The 24,078-nt window shown below is 41.3% G+C and overlaps 2 protein-coding genes across 3 annotated transcripts in view; one reads left to right on the forward strand and one right to left on the reverse strand.

Annotated features, from left to right (window-relative positions):
- LOC147049810 (stromal membrane-associated protein 1-like) lies at positions 1 to 21,327 on the forward strand. Of its 2 annotated transcripts, none has more exons than XM_085922432.1 (11): positions 1 to 247; positions 4,290 to 4,423; positions 5,033 to 5,118; positions 6,867 to 6,939; positions 7,848 to 7,904; positions 8,119 to 8,184; positions 13,608 to 13,668; positions 14,541 to 14,650; positions 17,665 to 17,854; positions 18,618 to 18,781; positions 19,331 to 21,327. In XM_085922432.1, exons 1-11 carry the CDS (start codon positions 130 to 132, stop codon positions 19,454 to 19,456), a joined length of 1,185 nt encoding a protein of 394 aa, XP_085778558.1. In that variant the 5' UTR covers positions 1 to 129; the 3' UTR covers positions 19,457 to 21,327. The 2 variants fall into 2 exon arrangements, with proteins under 2 accessions (XP_085778558.1, XP_085778559.1); XM_085922433.1 differs by having other exon boundaries at positions 7,851 to 7,904.
- The window catches only part of b3gat2 (beta-1,3-glucuronyltransferase 2 (glucuronosyltransferase S)), an 18,524-nt gene continuing 15,305 nt past the window's right edge, over positions 20,860 to 24,078 (reverse strand). The window contains exon 4 of the mRNA XM_085922434.1: positions 20,860 to 23,205. Coding sequence (XP_085778560.1) covers positions 23,119 to 23,205 — 87 coding nt within the window. The 3' untranslated portion in view covers positions 20,860 to 23,118. The remainder of the gene's footprint in view (positions 23,206 to 24,078) is intronic.

Consider the following 24,078-nt stretch of genomic DNA (forward strand, 5'->3'; position numbering starts at 1 on the left):
CTTACCTTGTTAGCAGGTTGGATGGAAGCAGTAGATCGCGTGAGGCTGAGCTTCACTGGCGTGCCATCATCCTTTCAATAGCAAGCGTCATATTTCACGGACGGCTGAAGCATCCACACATGAGCAGACATGACGACGCGTTCTGAAAGAGAAAAAGCACAGAAATTGAATGAGCAGCATCAGGCCATTCTATCCAAACTGCTGAGAGAGAACCACAACAAATATTGTGCCGACTGCGAAGCAAAAGGTAGGTCAAGTGTGCATGTGCATGTGCAAAAAGGTCAAATGGTCGTGTGTGTTTGCTTGCTTGCACGATGACACTCTTACAAAGCCGGCCGGGGGCAGCAACACAAGACGTTTGTTTGGAAGTGTAGCTTGTGTTTCTAAACATCCATATGACAATAGAAATCATTTGCACATCGTCGATCGCTTAACGTGATGTCACTAACTATTGGCAGATATTTTCTTTTTTTTTAAATGGCAAATTACCAAGCTGTACATATACACAACATCTTTTAATACTCATTTTCCGCTAAGTATTTTAAAAGTAAAAGCACAGAGCGTCTATAGTGTAAAGTATACAAAATAGTAGTTCGGAAGGGTAAACTAAAATATGATTTAGCATTTAATGTCTCTATATATTGATTGAGATTCGACGCATTGAGTTTAATACGTAGTATACCTGGTTGAAATATCGTTTTAGTTTGAAATAAAAAGTTTCATTACTTCCGCTTTGATAAAGTACCGCTAACTTAACGGGGCTGGGCGATGATGTATCGATGTCACGTCCTTGGCTGCTTTATTTATGAGTCCACCTTTAAGTGGAGATAATTTGCAAGTGGAAAAGCATCCAGCAATTTAAGACTAGATTAAAACACCTTGTATTTAAGACAGCATATTGTCTGTAATGCAGTGAATTGAATTGATCCATGTTAGTTTGAGTCACATGGTCAGCATTCTGGTTTCATCCAAAGAGTGGCATCATGTTACCATGCTTTTAGCATGATTTATATTTGATCATTGTTTTTTGCTTTTATCCATTTTATCAGAACAGTTGTGAATTGAAATCCTTACTGACGGACAAAACGTGCCAGCAAACCCTGCAAAGGATTATTTGCTCAGTCAAACCTCTTAACGTTGTTTGTACATCGTGAGAGGGAGTTACACTAAAAGACCAGCAGAGGGCAGCATACCCTTTACATCCATCAAGACAGTGGTGTTGGAGTCATGAACAGCACACAATGCGTGACATGGAAAATTAGCTGATCTTATTTGTAAGGGAAATATAGCTCAATTCACAAGATGTTTTTTTTTTCCTGCTGTTTACTAAGCACCATGGCATTGGAAAATGTAATCACATAAAATATTGTGTGTGGTTAATTGTTGTTGTTTAAAACAACCCCAACATGAGTGTATTTCAATGATAATGGTTCACTGATTATACAATTGAATTAAATCACAGGCAGCTTCTTGCAAATGTATTAACTGGAGGACAAGAAATATTTTAGGCTTCACTGAACTCAAGGTAGTTTTCTTGACGCATCTCTGTTGTAATGAGGATGACTCATCCATCACTAGGCTTGAAATGTATGAAAATGTTTTGCTCTTGACTTGTTTATTTGGCAAATCACGATTTTATGAATTTTCCTTGCACTCCATATGGGAGGTCATCAAAACAAAGACTCTGTTATCCCAATATGTCGGGCTTAGAGAATTGCTGTTCCCACAGATCTTGCTTTCGTCTTAAAGGTTTTGGGTTTTGTTCTTGGCCCTGACTAATCTTGCATTGTGGAGGTTAGATGATCTCCCATGTTTTTAACATGTTAACATGTGGTTCATTGAAGATTCGAATTAGCTGTAATTGTGTGTGAATCGTTATCTGTCCGTATTAGTCCTGTGATTGACTAGCGACCGATTCAAACTGCAACCAGCCAAAAGTCATCTGAGATAGATTTCAGATTACCCGTGACAGATAAGCGGCTAAAAACCACACGATGGACGCAATCCTAGACCATGATTATCTCATAGAATTGCCAGAAAACAAATTGGTGACATACACAGCTACAACGTCATGTAAAAATGAATGATAAGTAAAAAAACAGCAAAACTGTTAACAACACAAAAATTACCATCCAAATAAAATCATGTTCTGAACTCTGAACTCTTGGCTTTGGTGTCAGATGGACAACTTGGGGGAAAAAAAAAGGTGCTGTTCCAATTTTGCCTTCTTTTGTCAAGCATCACAAGCATTAAATGTGCTCGTTGGCAGTTTATTCCATCCGACACTTGTAGATGCTGATTGGTTGCTTCAGAAAAGTGTCGTAGCTCATTACAAACACGGACGGGGCTTTAATTTCATGCTCTGCTGGCTGTCCTCCCTCCTCCGGGTTGTAGTAGAGTTAGTTCCACTGTCCCTCATCAAGGCTCCAGGGTGTGTTTGTTTGTTTGTTTGTGCTTCTCTCAGCTCCGATGACTTATTTTGTGCGCCTTTACTCAGTGTATTGATGTGACTGCCAATACACGTGTGCATTTTCCGTACGCTCAAATATGGTTTTGCCGTCAGCGAGCGCGTGTGGCCTCGTTGTGTCACTCTTCATGATTTGCAGCAATTTTACCTGCATGAAAGTGTGAGTTGTGAAGAATCAGGTCATGTGAGGGAAGATATTTGAAAAGGACAGCAGTGTTGAGGTCTTGCTGTTATTTTTCATTTTTTTTAAAAATGGCTCACGTACTCGTGGTCGTCGTCTGTGCCTGGCGACCACCACTTTACAACAGATGTCCAAAATGTCAGAGGAGACAAATGCGCCCATCTCACCAATACTAGGATTTCTGACTTTTGTACCGCCTGTTCCTGGAATTCGGGACTCTTGTCAATTCTTTCTTATCTCATGAGACATGGCTGAAAAGCAAACATGGGGTATAAAGCTCAATTGATACTTTATACTCTTTTTTTTTCTGAGAACCAGGATGGACTTATTTATTCTGGAAATTCCTGAAACTGTCTGACACTTTTGTACTAGGAAAAAAAAAAGAAGGAGTGACATCCTATCTATTTTTTTTTCTGCCACTACGCTCCATCTGATTCCAAAGTTGATTTTTCGCTGTTTCGATTGGACTGTCGCACACTTTGGAGATAATTTCATGCATGTGGAATCTTTTGTGACGCCAACAGATAGAGTCCTGCTTACGGGGGCTCAGCTTGTTGATTTAGGCTTAACACTCAGTCATCCCTGCTTTAATGCCCCTTTAGGCCGTCAAGCGTATTAGTGCCACTGAATTAACACTCAGATGCTCTTACCCGAGACCGGCAAGCTCGGCGCTCCGTTCTGCCCCCTTCCCGTCCCGCCGTAGCAATATTTTGTATCCTGGATCTATAAAAGTCACTTCAATTTGTCAGGCTTGGAGATATAATCTGATTGCGTCTTCAGCCCGTTGGAATCATTGAACTGCCCAATACTATTAGTGCCGATACATCATTATTGGAGTGGTAGGATTTCCTTTGCATATTTGCAAATGAGGGAAGGACTGAGGACAATTTAGCAGAACTGGAGCAGGTCTCCAGTTCTGATATTCATATTTGGGTCGACAGGGGGATTCAAGCTCCCTGCTGCTGTGCGGAGTTCTTTAAAAGCATTTTGGTGGATGTGCTAGTTCCCCTTGAGTTGTACATTCCAAATTTAGAGCGTTTCTCTTGAAATCAATTCACTCTTCACCGCATGTATTGGTGCCTGCACTAAAATAGAGAACTAAAATAAAAGAATGAAATACAAATATAAAATAATAAAAGTCAACAAAATGTTCCTTTGCATACATTGAGAAGGAATGAGAAGGCTATTACACAAAAGCACAAAATAAAAGGAGAGGAACCCTGTTCCATATGAACTCAAATATAAAAAGTAATAATTCACTTGAACTTGGCTAAATGTGGCTGTGTTAAATGGTAGTTGTCTTGATTCCCATTTTACAACTGGAGGCAGAGCAGACCACTTAAGCCTCTTCTTCTCCTTATTTGTTGAAATGCCCTAATCCACTGCTTGTAGTCCAGTACGCAAACGTGAAAACACAATAAAGCAATTTTATTAGCCAGCATTTGTTTTGTTGTAGCTTTTATAGGTAAGTGTTTTTATGCACTATGCTCTTGAATGTTTCTTTTTTTTTTTTTTTTTCTACCACTGATTGGTCATTATCTTTCTCTTCGAACAACTTCGACAACAAAAAGAACTAGAGAAGAAGAAAGCTGTGAGCTTGAAAGCAATGGTATATTTTTGTCTATATTCTTTCTCTTCCAGGCCCTCGGTGGGCCTCATGGAACCTTGGGGTGTTCATGTGCATCCGCTGTGCTGGCATCCACCGCAACCTGGGTGTCCATATCTCCAGAGTCAAATCTGTCAATCTAGACCAGTGGACCCCAGAGCAGATGCAGGTACACACACAAACGCACGCGCTTATCTTTATTGAAGAGTGAAGCTTATGGAGCGAAGACAAAGCCATCTATGATTTTTCAAACACAAATGAATGGCTAATGTGTGCATAGTGTCAAATGTCTACATTTTAATGTCACACTGAGCTTGTGTGTATAACCAGCACATGACTTTAATTGAATCACACAACGGCCAAGCGCTGTGCATATATTGCTGAAGGTGACTTCATTTCTTCATTGTGATTAATACATCCAATTGTCTTGTTCTCGTATGTGTGTGTGTGTGTGTGCACGATTCCTAACGATCTGCCGGGTCAGTGGAAAACGTCACTCTCTGAATAGTAATTCTGCTCTCAGTGACTAATTAATTATGGATGGCTGAGTATTCTGACACGGTTTCGACTTCAGCTATCATCGCTGCACGGATCTTTTTCCCAATCTGGCCCAATGTGTACACCTGTCTAATTTAATAATACCATGAAATAAAATTAATAAAATATTATTATTAATAATAATAATCTATAATACACACACATATATGAAATATAATAATATATATAATAATAACAATATGAATAAAAAATGAATAATGTTGTTTTCTCCCCATCTCAGAGTATGGTGGACATGGGTAACGGCCGGGCCAAGCAGCTGTATGAAGCCCACCTTCCAGAGAACTTCTGTCGACCACAGACGGACCAGTATCCTCCTCGTGCTTGCACATTCTGCCATTTCCACTCCGTTATTCTGTCCTTTTAGCAACCTCTACACATCACAGGAGTCTAAAAAGTCTTGAGGTATTAATGCACTGCTAGCTCAGACTGTCTAGAAGAGTCTTACAAGTTTGCCCTTTTCCGCTTTACAAGAGGAGACATTTGTGCGCTTAACAGAGCAGCAAATCTTCATATTTCCATCAGCGGGCTGAAATAAATAATTACACAGTTGGAAATGGCCTTCTAATAATGTAGCTTTTATCTGGCAGATATGCCATCAGGGGTGTTCGATCTTACCATCTTTGTGGGAATGTCTCGCCGCCACCTGAGGATCTCACTTCTACTATTTGCAGATGACACGGTCCTGCTGTGACCTTGAGAGTTTGCTCCCATGTTTCACTGATGACTGTTTAGCCGCCGGGATGAGAATTCGCCCATCCAAATCTGAGGCCAGGATTGACGGAAAAGGCTGGGCCCGAGCCCTCCGGTATAGGAGTGAGTCAATCACGGCCGAGTCATGTTCATGAGGGGGGGGGGGGCGGAAAGTTGAAGTGTGAGATTGATGGTGTGTGCAATGAGAGTAGAGCTTAAAGGCAAAGTTCTCAATTTAATGGCCAAGCTGCGGGGTGCTGACCGAAAGGACAAGGTCACGGAAACAAGCTGCAGAAATTGCTTTCCTCTGCAGGGTGTCTGGGCTCACCCTTGGAGATACGCTGAGGGAATTTGCTCATCCTGGAGGATCTGCGAGTGTGCTTACGCTTGCAATTTCTTTCTCTGCTCTGGACCCAAGCAGAAAAATCCTGATTCACAATGGCATTGTTAAAAGTTGGCCATTCAAAATTGTTTGGATAAAGTCTTTGTTACATTTGACAGCACTTGGAACGTATGAACTGTGTGGCAGTGCCGACTGCTACGTTAAACTGGTTGGCTTTGCTTTATTTATTTATTTTTTAATTGACTCTCGGGTGTACTGTCTGGCTCGTGACACTTCTAACACTTGTACTGCCTTGTAGTTTTCCCACTGCCATGCCAACATTGGTCCATGTCTGTGCAGCATGTATATTTCAGTAGGACTAGACCATTTTTTTGGAGAAATGGACTGACATCTACTATTTATTTTTTTTAATCCTGGGTTTGAACGGTAACATTTGTGCATACTCATTTGAAGCACCCTCTGAATGTAATTGCATCCCAGTTCATTTAAAGTGATCAAACCTGTCAAGTGTCAGCACAGCCTCAGAGCAGAGCTGCTACTCCCCATCATTTAAGCATCTGGCACACCTTTGGGGATATACTCACTCCCAAGTCCTAAAACTGCTCACTTTTTTCAAATGAAATATTTGTCTTAAAATCTTAGGTACCATGCAAACAAGGAGCTGGTCCACTCAGGTTTGCAGAGGGCAGCCACACGTGTTTGCTTCATCTGACCAAATTGATCTTTTTGATCCCTCCGGCAATTTACATGGCAACAAAACCCAAGGGCTCTCTTGGCATGGAATATGCTGAGGAGCACTTGAGTTTGGCATTGACACTTGAAGCGTTCAGTCGTTACACACAGTGCCAGAGGCCCTGAAAAAGAAATCAATTGGAAATCCAATCCTTCTTTTCCTTGGGAAAACAATGACTCCATGCCAGTGGCTTTAACCTTCACAAAGTCACTGGAGAGGATCACAACTAAGGAGCACATTTGTGAGGTCATTTTTTCAATGTTGTATTTCCTGAACTGAAATTGTCAGGGCTGTGGAGATTTTCATCCGCGACAAATATGAGAGGAAAAAATACTACGACGAGGCTCTGGCTGCAACCCTGGTGAGTATCGCAAATCGTATTTGTTGTCATTGTTGACGCATCTGCCAGGAGGAAAGCACGCTAACTTCAAATATGATTCCTCCACGCGTCTAAATTTCTTTCATTCCAAATTAGTGGGCCACAGCTTCGTTTTCATCCTATCCTTATTTGATCTGCAAGTGTGATTTCTTCATGCTGTTTTATCAGTTTTGTTCCTTTCATTCCTCACTTGTTTGATATCTGGCATTTTGCATCCCTCTCATTTTGAGCACTGCCAGCAGCCAGACTGTGATGTCGGATCGGTTTCTGCCACCCACTTCTATGGCTGTCTTTATATGCAAATGAATTATTAAAAACAAGTGATTATCACTTTATGCACGAGGGTGTGGATAGAGAAAAACAGAGGAGAGGGAGGCTGGAATAACCCACAGCCATTTTTGGGTGTAGGCATAGAGATTTCTTTCTGAAGTGAAATCATTTCAGCGTTTGAATTTGTTGGCAGTTACCCAGGTTAATATTCTCTTTGAACTTACCCCTGGATATTGTATAGAAGGACCATAGGAAAAACTTCATTGGTTATCGCAGATTAAGGAAAAATATTGATATAATCCTCATAATAATAATACATGAAATAAAAATAAAAAAACCTAATGAACTTTTGCAGTCATCATTGTAATTCAGGTCTTTACCTCTGTCCGGTCTGTAACTTGAGTGTGTGCGTGGGAGAGACTCTTTCAATACCATTTCTTGTTTTCAGCTGAGATGCTGAATATAACCTTGGCTCTCAACAAACACAAGAAGAGCACTTCACTGGAGCAGTGGAAAACCTCATTTGCTCATACTGACATATCTGGCTGACTGCATTTTCTTTACGTGTGTTTTTTCCTGCAAACCCAATTATGTGCTCATCCAGATTTTTCTTCTCACAGAAGTCAGGTGAAGGTGCTCCTCACTCCAACTCCCAGGCTGACAGAAGCAAACACGAGGTACACTTTGTTCCTTGTGCAACTTGTGTTGTGATGACACTATATTGCGTATCATGTGCAGGCTGCCATTTTATTTAGCAAAATGAAGGGATCAGTATAAAAGGCCTTGGAAAGGTTGTTGAAAAATCTGGATACTGATTGTAACTTCATCATGGAAGAAGTATATGACAGATGCTGTTTTGTGGATTGATAGGAAACTTTGCTTCCTCTACAGAAGGAACGTGAAAAGAAGAAAGATGAGAAGAAAAAAGAGAAGGAATCTGATCGAAACAACGTCAAGGTACTGTTTATTACATTTCAATCTAGAAGTTGGAATTTTCCAAGGGTAGCAGAAAAAAGATTTTTTGATTTGTGCGTTGGCACGATATTTTCTATGCGTGACGTGCGAGCGGCAACGGCGAGGATGAAAGTTTGTGTGTTGATTCTGCCGCTTTGCTGCAGAGACCGGATTCTCCGGGGTGTCGGCTCGTAAACACTGTCACACAGAGAGCCTTTGCTTTACCTCTGTGATCATTTGGAAATCATATGCAGAGTGCAGCCATGCAACATTTCTGCTTTGAGAAGCTCTTGTCATTTACACTGCAAATCTCCCATGCAAATTATTTGCCCCGTTGCTCAAAATGTTCCTCTGCAATATTTCTTCGTCTTTGTTTCCACAATACAATGTTGCCATCTTCCCTCCATTTTTCATTGTGCATACATCTTAGTGTTGCTCTTTAATATCTCCAGTGGGCTTTGTGCACATGCATTTTCAATTTCTAGCAATGTAGTCAGTTTCCTGCGACAAGATCCTTGAGGGTACCTATGGGGGACATGAACATTGAAAATGCATGTGCAGCAATCCCATTGGACACTTTAGCCAACGTTACCCAACGCAGTAGTTTGCCACACACACGAATGTCTGGAATGTAATGGGCACAATTTGGAGCACCTCTTGTTGTAGTAGAGGTCAAAGGTAACTTGTATTCATCTCCTGATGTCTGAATACATTTGTACATTCGATTCGACACGGCACCGAAATGAACCCATTTTTTTTTACTTAGCTCATCTTTGTCTGGTCTTTAAATATTTTTGATGATCTTAAACATAAAATGAAACATTTTTAATCAAGGGCAAATACTTTTTCATGCATTCAACTCCAACAGTATTGTTTTTTTTTTCTTCCAGGCAAGTAGAAGTGTGTTTCTGGGTCATGGACATATTTCTGTGGTTTGGTAAGCAACAAGGGAGTCATGCAGCTCTCACTTGTGTGGCTGCTGCTGCATACTGAGTGACTGTTAACATGCTATCTTCATGATCAGATACTCCACGGTGTAGAAATGTAGACCGTTGATTAAGCAGTGACCTCCTTTGTGCCTTAAACTGTAAAGAAGCGGAAAAGGCTGATTGCCGATCAGAAAAAAACAAAAAGATCGATAACACGGAGCTCGCGTTGATGACGTAAATCCGTACGAGCCCCCGGTTGCCTTCGTGACGACTGGGCTTTAGCAATCTCAATGGCATAACAGCAGGGGGGGGATCCTTCCTGTTGGGGGGGGAGGGCGCATATGTTTATTTATACGTGTGTCTGTGTTGTGCATTTGTGCCTTTTCTTGGAGGCAGGATTGGCTCTCCTCCTTCAGCAGTACAAATCCATTTTATCGATTAGCCTCATTGTGGCTGTGCTATCGACCCTCCCCGACTGCTGGACCTCAAAGAGCACTGCCGGCGGGAGGGTGAGGGTGATGCTAGGACTTTGCCTGCATCCTCCATTTATCATCAATCTAAAAGTCCAAAATGTGCTTGTTTGAGTATTTTTTTTTTCAACAGCACTTGTCCAATCACGCCTTTCCATACACCTCCAAGTCACTCTCGACAAGCGCCTTCCTGGAGAAACGTCTGGTTCTCTTTGATAATTTATTCATGATCTCAAAGAAGACGACAACATATGTTAGCAGCCTAATGGGATGACAGCGATTTAGTGTCTGTAAAGAGCGCTCCAGACAAGAAGGGAAGATCACGACAGACAAATGAAGGAGGCGCCCGATCAAAGCAAGAGAGGAGCGAGTGAGAGCTTCTTTGAGGAGACATCCCTGAGTTTGCTGCTTATTTGGAATTGACCAATGATTTGACATGATATGACGACTCCTATGATTCCGAATGTCCCCCGAGTGCAATTTCTCTCAAAGACAAAAGCTTAGGAGCCTAGCCAGTACGCAGGATGGAGCATGCGGTGAGAGCAGCTGGCGCTCAGCAAGGTGTTTCTCCTTTTGATTTTGGGCTTTGACTTTTCACTTTGCCACCGGTGGACGTGGGCAGTGAGTGAGTGATGATGGAGGCTGAAGATATGAGCACACACACCGCACGTGAAAGCGGCCATGGCGAACGGCGCAATCCAGCACACATTTTTCCTTGACTTAATCTGATCATCTTTCCTTCCCTCTGTCACCATCTCCACCTGCTATCGATCTTCTTTTGCGTTTTCTTGCTTGTCATCCTCATTGTTTCGATCCTCCCATGCAATTCTCCCACCCTCCATCTCTTATCACTCTCACTTCACAAGCAACCTTCTTCTCCCATAACACCTTTTGTCTTCTTCTACCTTTCAGCATTTTGTCAAAGCTCAGGCAGGCTCCAGTGTCTGATTTAAGTATTGACTCATCTAGCCAGTGGCAGTTTTATGATTCTCTTTCATGTTGTTAGTAGAGCAGCTGTCAGCAGCAAACAAAGGTGATGGTCCTAACTGCACTGCACGGCACTGCACTGTTGCTGCAACCCCTATAAATATCATCCTATTATCAATAATGTCATTTCAATAAAGTGAGGCCACATACACCGCACATGGCAATTCATCTTATTATCCAATACACAAAAATGCCACTTTTACAAAATGAGAGGTAAAGAGAGGTTCATATTTACTATGGTGTTGATTCAAATGATTGTTTCAAAAAGAAAATAAAGGGAGTGTTTTTGCAGGGCATTCATAGAAAAAAATGAATACTATCGACTAAATGAACGGAATACTCTCAAACACCAATATTTGGAATTTGCTCATCTTCTTTTTCGGATTTGTTTCTAGAATACAACACCACACACTCATTTGAATCATGATCCCGAAGGCTCCATTAATTGCAGTCTGCACGGTACGGCACAAATCAGTCAGGAGCTGATACATTCACAGCAGCGTTTATATTTAGCAGCAGTTTACTACACCGCAGTGCCTGGCTGAACTGCCCATGAAAAGACATATAATGTCATAAGCCTCCTTTCACAGCCATTAAGATTGCACAATATTGCTGTTAATGGAGTGTGCTAGCCGTCCCGCTTAATGGATTATACAGCACTTCTAAAACCTGGGGAAATGTCCACCTAGCATGACAATATGGCATTTTCCCAAAGTGTCAAGAGCATGCTTAGACTGGGATGATTTGCTCCTTCTTTTACACAAATGTGGATTTAGTCATTTGCTGCACTCTCTGTTTTTGCCCTCATTTTTCTCTCCCTCTATTTCCTGCCCCTTTTGTATTCATCCACCCTTGGCCACTCACTGCTAGCCAATTGGCAACCCCCATCTCCCGCTTCGTTCCTTTTTTGTGATTTGTTTTTCGCTCATTGTTGTTTGCTCTGATTCCCTGCGCCAATCAGACCTTTGTTTTGAATTCTCCTTGTACTGTACACACCAAGGAGAGTGTTACTCATTTGTGCTGCAGCTCACCTTGATAAAATGGAAAATACTTTGTTCTTAGTCCAAAAATATGTTAACACAATTATCTTAGACCCTACATGGAAATGAGTCTGAGTGGTTTTTGTTTGTTTGTTTGTTTGTTTGTTTCTTTCCACTATTGGCCATGATGAAATGTGTGTTGTTGTTTTTTTTTAAGCCCTTGTTCTAAGCGTGATGTCTTTTACGTTTTTACTAAGGTTGGAAAACAATGATCATCATTTTCTGACGTGTTGAAATAATCGTTATTTGCAGCACTAAAGTCAGATTGTAATCAGGCCTGCAAATGATTTAATAAACACATCTGGAAGGGGCTGACAGCATTTTGGAGAGCAGGTTGTTGGCAGTAGGACATTGTGCTCTTTGAATATTATGGTGAAAAGCAAACAATTGGTTATTTTTCATTCCATTTCGTCCTATTGAAGCTGCTTATCAGCTACAGGGGCTGTCAGGCATCTACCAATTCCAAAGGTCATTTTCCGGCGTGCACGCTGCTATTTCCCATTTGACTAGTGCTTTCGTGTGTGAGCATGATGCTCCTGTCATTATGGCCATCAATATTTTTGATTATTTTTCTCTGTTCATATTCATGTTTTTGGGTTATCAACAAACTACATTGTATATATATATATTTTTTTTTTCTACAGAAGTACCAAACAGATGATACATACGTAAATTATGGCAAATGAAAAGTGATTTTTGTTGTATTACTGCCAAGATGCATGCAACAAAACTCAACTTATTGTGTGAAGCCACCAAATTTCACTTTTCCAAGTCCGCTTTAATTTGTAATTCTGTTTGATACAGATTTTGCATTAGATAGCAATACAACTAATATTTAATTCTAACTGATGATAATGTATTTCAATGGCTGGATAAAGCCTTGTGTTTCCATATCCATGTCCTAGATAACATCTGTTCATTTACTGAGTTCACAGGAGAAAAAAACATGAAGCCTTGGCAGATGCTCTGTGCTTTCTGAGAGCTCCTCCTTATTCTATTCATGTTTTAAAGTACCATCTCATACTTTTTGGAATGGTGATTGGGATGCCGTGTGGTCCAGTTTCCTGTGCCTTATAAATATTTAAGAGCATATTACCATACCCCCCATGCTAATTATTTTCCAGACAATCTCTGGTTTATTTCTATGATGGCTGTGGATGAAGCAAAACCAAAAATGCAATATTTGAAGATATCACTCGGAAGTCCTGTCCTGTCGTGTACGTCAGGCAAACCTAAAAACACCAAAGCCCGTTAAGTGTGACAGATGCAGGAACACGTTTGTCCGGGTGTGGACGTTACAACAATCAGATGTGACAGACGGCATTTTCAGGGATTGCTTTTCTCCCCCTATGCCGGCGTGCCGCACCTCGCCATCAAATGAGACTCTATTCACATGTTCAGGTGAAGCGCTATCGATTTCTCCCTTCCATTTCAATTCCTTTTTTACCACTTGCTAGAGAAATGATCCTGACAGCCTCTCGCAGTTCCTTACTGACTTTCTCCTGGTGACATTGCTCAGTGACAGCCCAGATAATTAATTCCAAGAGGATTCTCTCTCAAACTCAACATGATTCATTAACGAGACAGCGTGGACAGAATTGCAGCTCCATCTATTCAAATGATAGCAGGAAATGGAACTTTGTATGAATAGATCTTCACGTTTCTTGTTTCGGACTCATAGTCAGGTGGCTTCCTGTTGTGATTCAGGCCAGTGCTTTTCATGTGCTTCTGCAGTTGTCGCAGCCAATTCACAGCCAATGCATTACTGATTAGGCGTAGCTACTGTAATCGTTTTCATTGCCTGAAATTGGGAAGGTATTGAATTTAATGTGACCCATCGATCTTTAGTTGGAGGGGAAATTGGCTTTGTTAGCTGTAGAAGTCGCCCTTGTTAGATTGTTACACCCTCCCACATAGGATTTCTCTCCGATATCTGCATCAATATATTTCTTTTGATCCTATTTTTCACCTATATAATTTTTTTTCTTTCTTATTTGCAGTTAGAGTCTAGAGCCAGTCCCAAGAAAAGTCCAGATGCGGCTGTGGATCTTTTGAGCCTGGGTAAGACCTGAGAAACCCTCTGAAGAACATTTCCATATGATTTTGTGTTTCTGCGTCATGTGTCAGATAGTATGCAAATTGCACCCGACAGGTCAAAAAAGGTAATTATAGTTGGAGATGAATGTTGCTGTCATTTGTAGTTGATTAATGTTGGCCCATTAATGAACAGTTGAATGCAGTCAGGCATTGTTAAATGTTCAGAACTTGTGATCTATGAAGACTGAATACGCTAGACTTTACACTGCTGTGGAAAAGGCCTCCGAAACATCTACTAACTACAATAATATGGTGTTAAGGGTACCATTCATTTGTGTATTGTTGCAGTTCGTACACCCACAACACTAAAGTCATGCAACCGATATTGAAAATAAACCGTAGCAGGACACCTGACGATTTCATGTAATAGTAAAAGCGTGTGAAATAGATGATTAAAATGAAAAAAACACATCTTGCACCGTTGGTCTGTTTCCATGGAGAAATGGAGAGTGGTCTATAGAGGCAACCCCATTTCATTGCAAATATGGCAGAGGTAATGATGATGATGATGATGGAGCCTTTTCTCCTTGCTGCTCATCTCCATAATGGAATCATGCCACTTAGAAGTGTGGATAAAAATCTGAATATGAATTGAATGTCTGTCGAAGCTGCAAAGTAAACAGGATGGATATTTATGGACCTGTTTTTACAAAACATTGAGGGAGGTGAGAATGAATCACTGCAAAATAATCATTTCTTTGGGTTTGATACAACGATGTCACAAATTCTAAATACAGTGTTGTAGGGTTGCTGGATTATGAAAAAAAAAAGATTGCAATTATTTTGTAAATTATTAATAATTTTGCAATTATTTATTTGTGTGTGTGTCCTCTCAGATACTCCAGATGGTCAACAAAAAAGCCCAACAATCAATGATGAAGTGGACATCTTTGGACCAATGGTCTCCAACCCTCTACCCCCCTCCAACATCACACAACAGGCTAAGGTGATATACACAAATTGCAAATTGGACAAATGTAAGCACCGGACACATGTTTGTATATGTATACTATAAATAGATAGTCTTGGGGTAGTTTTTACAAAGTTTGTCGCAGTTCAGTCAATGATAATCGTCATGATAATCGTCAATGTTCATCTGCTGATGATATATGATGAATATTTGTTTTTTTATAGAACACAATATTGTGTTGGACTTGACAGATTGGTGAGAATGCTGGAAAACGGCTGCCAATATGACAATTTTGACATCTACTTGCATAGCTACGCCAGCATTGCTTTGAGATTTTGCTTTATGGCTGTGATTATCCAGGTGCATGGGGAGGAAAAAAAAAAAAAAAAGAAAAAGGGAAGCTATAGCTTGCTGATTCTTGCAGCTATTAACTGGCATCTGGGAGTGCTTGCTTATCTGTGAATGTCAATTACTAAATTGTGATTACAGCCTTGTGGGAGGGAGAGGATTTGTGTTTCTTCTTCTCTCTCCCTCTCTCTCTCTCTCCCTTGCCAACATATTTTCTGCGTGTTTTATGCGTGTTTAAACCTTATCCCAATTTTAGATAGGTCTGTTCATTTGTTCATTTTCTACGGCTTATCTTGTTCTAGGCCACGGCTACTGCAACCTAATTCATCTGAGTTTTGTGTGGGCAATTATAGGACACACGTAGACACACAGGGCAAGTTTTCTATTCATGGATTTAAAGTGTTATTTATGGTGTAAACTCCCAATGTCGTTATTGATCAAATATTTTAGGGGTTGGGCATCAATACTCAGGCTTTGAGGAAATAGGGAGGCATTATTTTACGACCACAGATGCAACCACAGCACTAAAAATCTCTCCTGGGAAATTGTCCTTGAAAAAAAAAAACAGAAGTCGTTGGTCATCTTGAAAAGTCATATCGCCTATTTTCCGACTCTGTTTTCAATTCACGCTTTAAGAATGAATTATTTACAAAAATGAGTTCTGAAGGCAGCAGAGCATCAAATCAGCAAAATGTCAAACAATTGCCCCCAAACAAGGCAATCGGCGATGGCATTAATATTACATTTCGACTGCTGTTAAAAATGTCCTTGGCGAGGCTACGCTAATTAAAACTATGAAACCGTAACAGCCACTTTGTAGCTGTAATAAATTGTAAGTGGAGCATTCCTCCTGCTAGTGTCATTGTTTCCCTAGCAGATAAAAAGGCAACCATAAATCCACGCCAAACTGATTTTGAGGCTCAAGACAGTTGAATATTTTGTGAGCAAGAAATAAATTGCTCGTTGACCTATTCAGGTGCTCATTTGGAGTGCTAAACAGGATTAAATGTGTGAAGAAAAATGGAGAAGCACGCTAGTGAGCCAGGGATTAGGAAAGAGATGCACACGCTGTTAATTGCCCATGTTGAGTGAAGAAACGGAATGGCGTAGACAAGTGATGATTGCTGATTGATTTCCCCCAACCCCCTTTTTGGCCTTTTCTAGTGTACTCCATTCAGATTTCTAAACAATTTTTACTGTGGCTGTAAAAGACACAGATGGTCTGCTGTTTCAAGCAGTGATGGAAAACCATGGAGAAAAAAAGCTTGCTTGTGTTTGAATAGCCACAGCGAGGACAATGCTGTGAGAGATGCTAATTCACCATACAGCACAGAATTGGTGGCAAAGAATGGAGCCTTGTTGTGGAGGCTTTGGAGCACACAATGTGCTGCTAGGAGCCCCCGACATATCACACGTAATGCGGGTTCTGCGCTTGTGCGTTTATGTGTGTGCTCAAGTCCAAGTGGATTTCTCCTCTATCGTAAATATACAACAATAGATAAAGAAATGCATACATAAATGCCGAAATAAACAAATGTATACGTAAATAAATGCCTAAAGAAAGAAATATGTCAAACTTTCCGGTGGCAAGATCAACAAGTCTACAACTTTGCAGTGACAGAAAATGTTCTGAAAGGGAAGCGGGCGGGGCAGAGTCACCAGGAGGAGCAGTTCATCTTGACTATGCGTATTAGTTTGCCTTCCAGGCTGGCAAATCTCACAAATGTTCTCACCCAAATCCTAATGAACCGTTCTAATCTACGCGACACACGCCAAACAGTTAGTCGCTGTATCTTAATGCAGACTTAATTAAACTTGTCATTCCTCCAAACACTTTTTATTGCTGAACCAGCCTCCAAGATGAATTTCAGAACAAAATAATTCACGGAACAGAAAGGCAAAACAAGACTAGAACAGAACAGCCTGCAAAAGCTCGACTGGGGGACGAGAATAACAAGAAGACCGACGACGAGACGAGAACAATCTGACCGGAAGAGACACGCAGACGGGACTTAAATACAAGACAGTTAACGAGGGGCAACTGACGGCAATTGCACTGATCAGGGCACAGGAGGGGAGGGGAGGGGCCAACACACACACACACACACACACACACACACACACACACACACACACACACACACACACACACACACACGCAAACCAAAACAAGGAAACAAACTAACAGACTGTGACACCTCCACTTGTTTTCCTTTTGCATCAAATGATGTTTTTCTCTCTTTCGCTCTTCTCAACCTCTGTACTTGATTTGTTCCTCATCACTCTGGTAATCCTCTCACCATTGCCCTACTTGTCTCTCCCACCTTCCTTCCTCCCAAGTTTTGCCCCCTTCCCAAATTTGCTTTCTCCGTCTTCCTTTTTACCCTCCTCCCTCCCTCCCTCCCTTCCACTCTCGGTTTGCCTGTCTGCCCCTCTTTTAGTCAAAGAGAGTCAGCTGAGTGAAGCAGATGAGTGCAGCACTGCCTGCTAAGTAGTTGAGCACAACATACTTTCAAAGTGGGCTGTGTGTGTGTGTGTTTTCTCAGTGGCCAATATTTCTCAGTCTCCTCTTATGGTATCCACGAAGTCGCTTGTGCTTCCCCTTTTATATAAACGGCTGCACTCGCCAGTCAATGTTGTTTTCTCTGGCAAGGGAATGAAAATGTGAAATCCATCTCCATCCATTTGTCTTGACCCAACAGCCTGATTCCAGTAGAGCAGTTCAGCCATCAGATCCCTCCACCTCTTCATCTTCCTCCTCTACTTCCACCTGTACCACCACAAGGGCAGAGGAGAAAAAGCTCTTATCCAAAGACTCCATCCTGTCTCTGTACGCCACCAGCTCAGTGGGCAGTCAGCCACAAAGCCAGCAACCGTCTGCTACTGGCCAAGGTAATATACAAAACATATGCACACGCACTATTCTTGGATAAATGACAACCATGAGAGTTTTTACAGTTTCATCATACAACAAGCACTATCATTCTTCCCCCCCCCCCACTATGGTTTCATCCAGAAAGGCACTTTCAGAGGCTAATCACGATCGACTTTTTTCTGCATTTATCGTACCTTCCATTGAGCCAATACCATTAACTTCCGCAAAAGCTAATAGCGAGCCGGACCTTTTGCTGCATCATCATGAGAAGTTGCTTATCACTTGCCAATCAGACCTATAATGGAATTTTTTGTTTCCCGTTAGATGCTCGCCAGGCACATTCTAACACGCTCAACATTACAATTACCCACATGAGTCATGTTAAGCCGATTTATTTTCTTTTTATGATGATGATGATGATTACATACAGTGGATAAATATGTGTCGTATAACTTTCTTGAGGTAGGGTGTCTACAAATCATCATGTTTGAGCCATGCATGCACACACCGTTGGCACACAAGAATCAGAATAACAGATCAGAGTGAAGGCAGATGAAAGGTCAGTGTGATGAAAGGCAGTCAGGTCCATTTTCTGGTGTCCAACTTAACCAGTGAAGTGAAAGCAGACTCACTCTCCCTGCCTCCTTTTCTTTGAGGAGGGTCGGGCATTGTTTGTGCGTGGGGGCGTGCATACGCGTGTGCACGTGTGACTCAAATTTGAGAAAGCCTCCATTGTTTCCCAATCCAAATCACTGGAGTGACTACTGTATTGTGCTCCAGGAATACACTTGGGCCAGCCTCAAATAACACAGCAAGGCTTCAACAGCGCCATGATGGGAGGAGGGGCCATGATGTCAGGCATGACTCTACCTAACTGCAGCTACGCAGACACGCAGCAGAATATGCACGGCGCCATTCAGCAAGGACACTGGAGTGTGGGACAGGTAAAAAGAAAACACGACCATTACAATAGACAGAATGATGTGTGCACTCTTACAAAATACTGTTGATATGAAGCTACTGTGTCTTATTCCAGGTGCGTGCAGAACTTAAATACGTGTGTCTTTTCTTATTGTCAGTGAGTGTGTGTGAGAGCTGAGGCACAGTGACTGAAAAGCCGCTGCACGTTTGAGATTGCTTTGGCTCTTAGTGTGCATGTGCATGCGTGTGTGTGTGCAAACACACACACCTGCACAAAACTCTCAGATGACCAGATAAGAGAGTGGTGCAGCACCGAGGCACACTCATAATAGATAAGACAAAATGGAAGACCGAGGGCAAGCGGAGAGAAGCAGATGAGGTACTGAATAGAGGCGCTCGTGGGGAAGTGTCACAAGGTCACTTGGAGTGCTTGGGAGAGTAAGATTCAAGGAAAAAAGGGAGGTACACTGTGTGTTTTTAGCTGAATGTATTCGGATAGCCAGCACCAAGAATTGGTAAGTCAAATCATGGATTTGATTTGATGATTCTATTTGTTTTCTTCTCTCCCGCAGTTATCCCAGCAGATGTCAGGCATGGCCACCAACGGAGGCGCAGCACCATCAAACACGTCTGCAGCCAGTTGGTCCCCAGCGCCGATAGCTTCCGGGCAGACCCTCAGCACTCAGCTGTGGAAGTGACCCCAAAATATAGCGTGCGGCTTGTTGTACCTCCACCAAATTAACTCATTCACTGCCATCGGCGCCTAACGATCCGTTTGAACTGTCCTGGCAGTGAATGATTTAACAGGCATCCTCCAACGTTTCTTCTACAAAGCCAAGACAATAAAATAGGGGTGGGAGCACTGGCCTTCGTCACATTTTTTTTCTTCATTGGCATTTCCTGTTTGTGTTGTGTGAAGAGTAGGTACAGTAACAATAGAAAACACTGCTGGACAGAGTATTCGCTATAGTCATGTAATACTGTACTTCTATAATATCATACAAATGAATAGATAGTAGATATGGTTCCCTCGTGGTGGTTGGTCTCCTCTTTCCTGTGTGTATGTTCAACTCCCCCCACAGCCAGTGATTCATTTCTCAGACACCTATGTGTTTGTTGATTATGCCAAATGACAGCAGAACCACACATCTCTGTTGGGAAAACATATTCGAGGTTCCACTGTTCATCGAGGAATGTTTATCCTTTCGAATCGGTGTCGGAATCCCATCTGAGGAGCCGTAGTCTTAAAACCCAGCCGTGTCATGTGACGTTTGTAAATCGATTTGATCAAACTTTGTCGATGTTTTATGCGCTTGTCATTTTGGAAAAGCCGATACAACTAACAAAGTAGGTAGTTGCTTCGACTAAATCATTGTCATTATTGGATTCAAAAGTATAGCAAGAATCGCATCTGTCAAATGCACTAAATTGCCAAGCAGTTCATTTTGTTTGCTCTGTCAGGAGTTTATGCAAATAGATTTATTTAGCACACCCACTGTGATTTATCAAATCCAATTTTGGCAAGATTAATTGCACCACTGTGGGTAATCCTAATGAGGAGGCATGGGAAAAAAATGAGCGAAGACAAGGAGAACCGATCTTTTTTGAACCAAAAATGATCACAACATCGTCTATTCACCAATACGGTTTCAGAGCCTGAGGGGCTGAGGGCTGACTTGCGGCCAGTCACAAGAAGGAATCACGCCATATCAAAGCTGTTTTCAACTCGGCATATCATCATTTCAATGTACAATTGTCTGGTGCTGGCATCTCCCAGAGCAGTTTTTCATTTTTTAGGAATGTTAGGTTGTCCTAAACTAAGGTCTCCTAGGAGTATCAGCCATGTTGGATATTACACAAAGTCAGATCAAGCTCCTGGGCTATGAGTCAGTAAAGTCATTTCTTTTTTTTTTTTCTGTAGACCTCTCTTGCATTCCTGAAGCTAAATTAACCCTCCGTGGAATTACAGCGATTCATCTCGGTGCGCTTTAAATACCGCAGAGCGAGCGCTGCATCTCGGTGCATTGTGGTTTTGTCTCAAGATTGTCGTCAGGGAACAGATATGTGAAATATGTATTTCAAATGTAGTCTCCTCCTTCCATCTATATAATGCCATTTCAAATCCATGGTTGAGTCTTAATCCGGTGTTCTGGCATCCTTTTTTATTTTTTATTGTGTGTGTTGTTGCGTGCGGTACAAGAGTAGCACAATTAGTGTGACATAAATAAACCTGGATAACCAATCACATCATGGCGAAAAATGCCGGCTTGCTCGCATTGTTGCCGTTGAGAGTAAAAGCAACAGTACAAATGCACACATCAGAAAAAAAAAACCACGCAGAGAATCACATTCACTTGTAACAGGGTCCCTCTGCCACATATTCACAGTTAAACATAATAACATGGTTAGTGTGGATGACACGACAGCAGACCAGGTTTATTTACATTTGTGTTTACATTTTCTGGTGCTTAATACAAACCATTTTTCTGTGCATCTGTTGTTGTCCAAGACTGTGTGAGTACTGTATTGTTGTTTGGGAATTCCATCCTATTGCATTTACCAGCAGAACACGTGGAATAAAGGATGTTGAATCCTAAATGTTGTTGTACGCTCTCTACTTCATCCTGTATTACAGCACACACTAATGTCTTCCAATTGTATTTGTGCAAATACGTAATTAGGCATCGTTCAACTGTTATCACATTAATATTTTATTCATTATGAATACTGTAAAGACATCACGGAATCCGGAAGACAGGTGAAAACCAAGCTAATAGAAATTTCACATTGTTTTTTTTTGTTTTTTTGTGAGACCTTTCTAAATAGTCACTTGAGTTGGTTTTACATTCACAAATTGAAATACAATAGATCACAGCTTTTGTGAAATGTATCAGTTGAAATGATATGCAGATTAGTGTCAAAGGCCAGTTTTTGATTTAACCTCCAGACCTGGTGGACTTAAATAGATAGAACCTGTCCGACAAAAGAAAATTGTCCAGAAGATATCAAAAAGCTGCGACAAAATTTGAGAACGGATGCGAAATAATTTATATGACATTTCTCAGTCTGAGAAGGGTTACAAAGCCTCATGGGTTAGGACTCCAGCAAACCAGAGTGAGAGAGAGCAGTTATTCAAAAATGGAGAAAATGTGACTCAGGGATGAAGAATTACCCCAAGAGCACAGTGAGGACTCATTTAGGAGGTCACAAAGGAACCCAAGAGCTCATCTAAAAAGCTGCAAGCCTCTCGCACCTCTCTTAAGGTCGAATTCTGTCCTGCATCAAAAAAATCTTCAGGGATGTTCAGCCTTCAGTTTCTGACCTCCAGCTTTGGATTCTGCAGGAGGACAACAATCCGAAACATACTTGCAAGTCAATAAATACCTTCAAAAAAAAGAAAGAAAGAAAAATAATAGGACTGGCCTGGTCAAATTCTGGACTTGTATTTGATCCTTGAAACGCACGAACCATGTTGTTGAATTAAAGCAAATCTTTGTCTGAACATTCAAATCTAGACAAGAAATTAGGAATTTGAGAAGAGGGCAAATACTTTATGACAGCACTGGAATCTTAGATTATGGACGGGCATTTGACAAGGTCTTCTTGGCTGACAATTTTCTGGGAATGTTCAAAGTCCTACTTGCATTCAGCAAAATAATATTTCCTGGAACATTTGATATGGATTTTACTCGGACTCTTATCGCTTGGTGGTTCCTTCTTTAGAAGGAAATCCAATTTGCCTTAATTGCTTCCAGATATAATCGAGTAACGATTGCTTTACGGCAAACTGCACTCTGCTTGACCCAAATCTTAAACTTGTTTTCTCTCTATGTCGAAAGACACAATGATCAAACAAAAGTGAAGTCATGCACATCCCAAATTGTCATTATCAGTATCGCTGAGAAATGTTCCAGTCGCTACGTCAAACAATGTCGGCCAATATTTTTACACAGACCGCAAACCTTGATTGTTTAGCAACAGTACACCGACAGTAATGCATTCAAAAATAATCACACTTTAACACAATGTTGTCATTTCTTGAAACAACCATGGATGGAAGAAATATACAGTCTTGTTTGGGGTCAGAGGTTAACGTTGCAGACTTTCCATCGCGGCTCTCGAATTGATAGCTGGGCAGTCCGGGACCAAGGTCAGCTGGGATTGACTACACTCTAGCTGTCAGCTCGGAAGCATCCTTCAGGTGTTGAAAATAGATAGAGGAGCTCTCACTGTTCCTGTTGACGTGTCTTGACTGATTCACTTCCTCCGTGTTATGTCATTATTCACCAAAGAAAGCCAGTTCCGGCTCAGATATGATGGGAATCCTGAATGCCTTTTAAAATACTCTTCTCTTCGTAGGTCACACCTCAATGACCACAGTGTCCTTAGGATGTTTTGACTCATTTCCAAGGTGTGGCTTCTCAGTGCGTGTATGCCAAACCAGCACCTAGGGAGAACAAGCAACAAAAAGCAGTTGAGTTACAAAAAAAAACGCCCAAAAATCACGTTGATGCCTTATTTCAAAATTGAACAATAAAATAAAACTTGGCCTCAAATTTCTCAGCACATTTGATCATGACACAAAAATATATAAATGAATAAATCAACTGTATGTATTATTTTTGTAAAAGTATTTAAAAAATAAAATGACATGGACTTGGCTCCACACTGTTGGCAGCAATTGAAAGCTTTTTGGGAGACTGATGCCACAAGCCAAAAGATGGGATTCATGCACTGCATCAAAATTTGATCGACAGTCACAGTTAGGAAGGAAGATCTTGGGGTTGCTCTTTGGGCCACCATTATTTTTGCAATTTTGTCCAAATATGATGGGAACCTGTTTAACAAGCCACAGTTATTTGCATAAGGAAAAAGAAGATACCACCCTTAAAAATCTGGAGCGCTGTGGAAGACTGACAGATATTGACTCTCAAATGGCTAGCGGGTGGGTGGGTGCCAAATGACAAACGTGAAGGTACAAGGAAAGACGGAGTCAGTCAAAACTGAAATCGGGATTTTTGTTGTCATTACTACATTCTGTTTGTTGTCGATTTATTTTTTTTTACATATTTTGCTTCTTTGTGCCAGTCAGTGTGCAGTGTGACACCTCAGCAAACAGTCATGGCGACAGCTCTTTTCCACATTTTGCAGTCAGTGTCACAGCATATTGAGAAGAAAACAGTGCAGCGCATGCAAACATTTATGCTTTCAACAAGAGTGTCAAGACTCATTTCATTAAGCTCCCCCTCTTTTTTTCTTTTTTATTCTTCTCTGCCTGAAGCTAATTAGCCTATAATTCAGATGTGTGTGACATTTGTGG

This window comes from Syngnathus leptorhynchus, chromosome 10, assembly GCF_054491065.1.
Source record: "Syngnathus leptorhynchus isolate UIUO chromosome 10, UIUO_Slep, whole genome shotgun sequence".
Lineage (NCBI taxonomy): Eukaryota > Metazoa > Chordata > Actinopteri > Syngnathiformes > Syngnathidae > Syngnathus > Syngnathus leptorhynchus.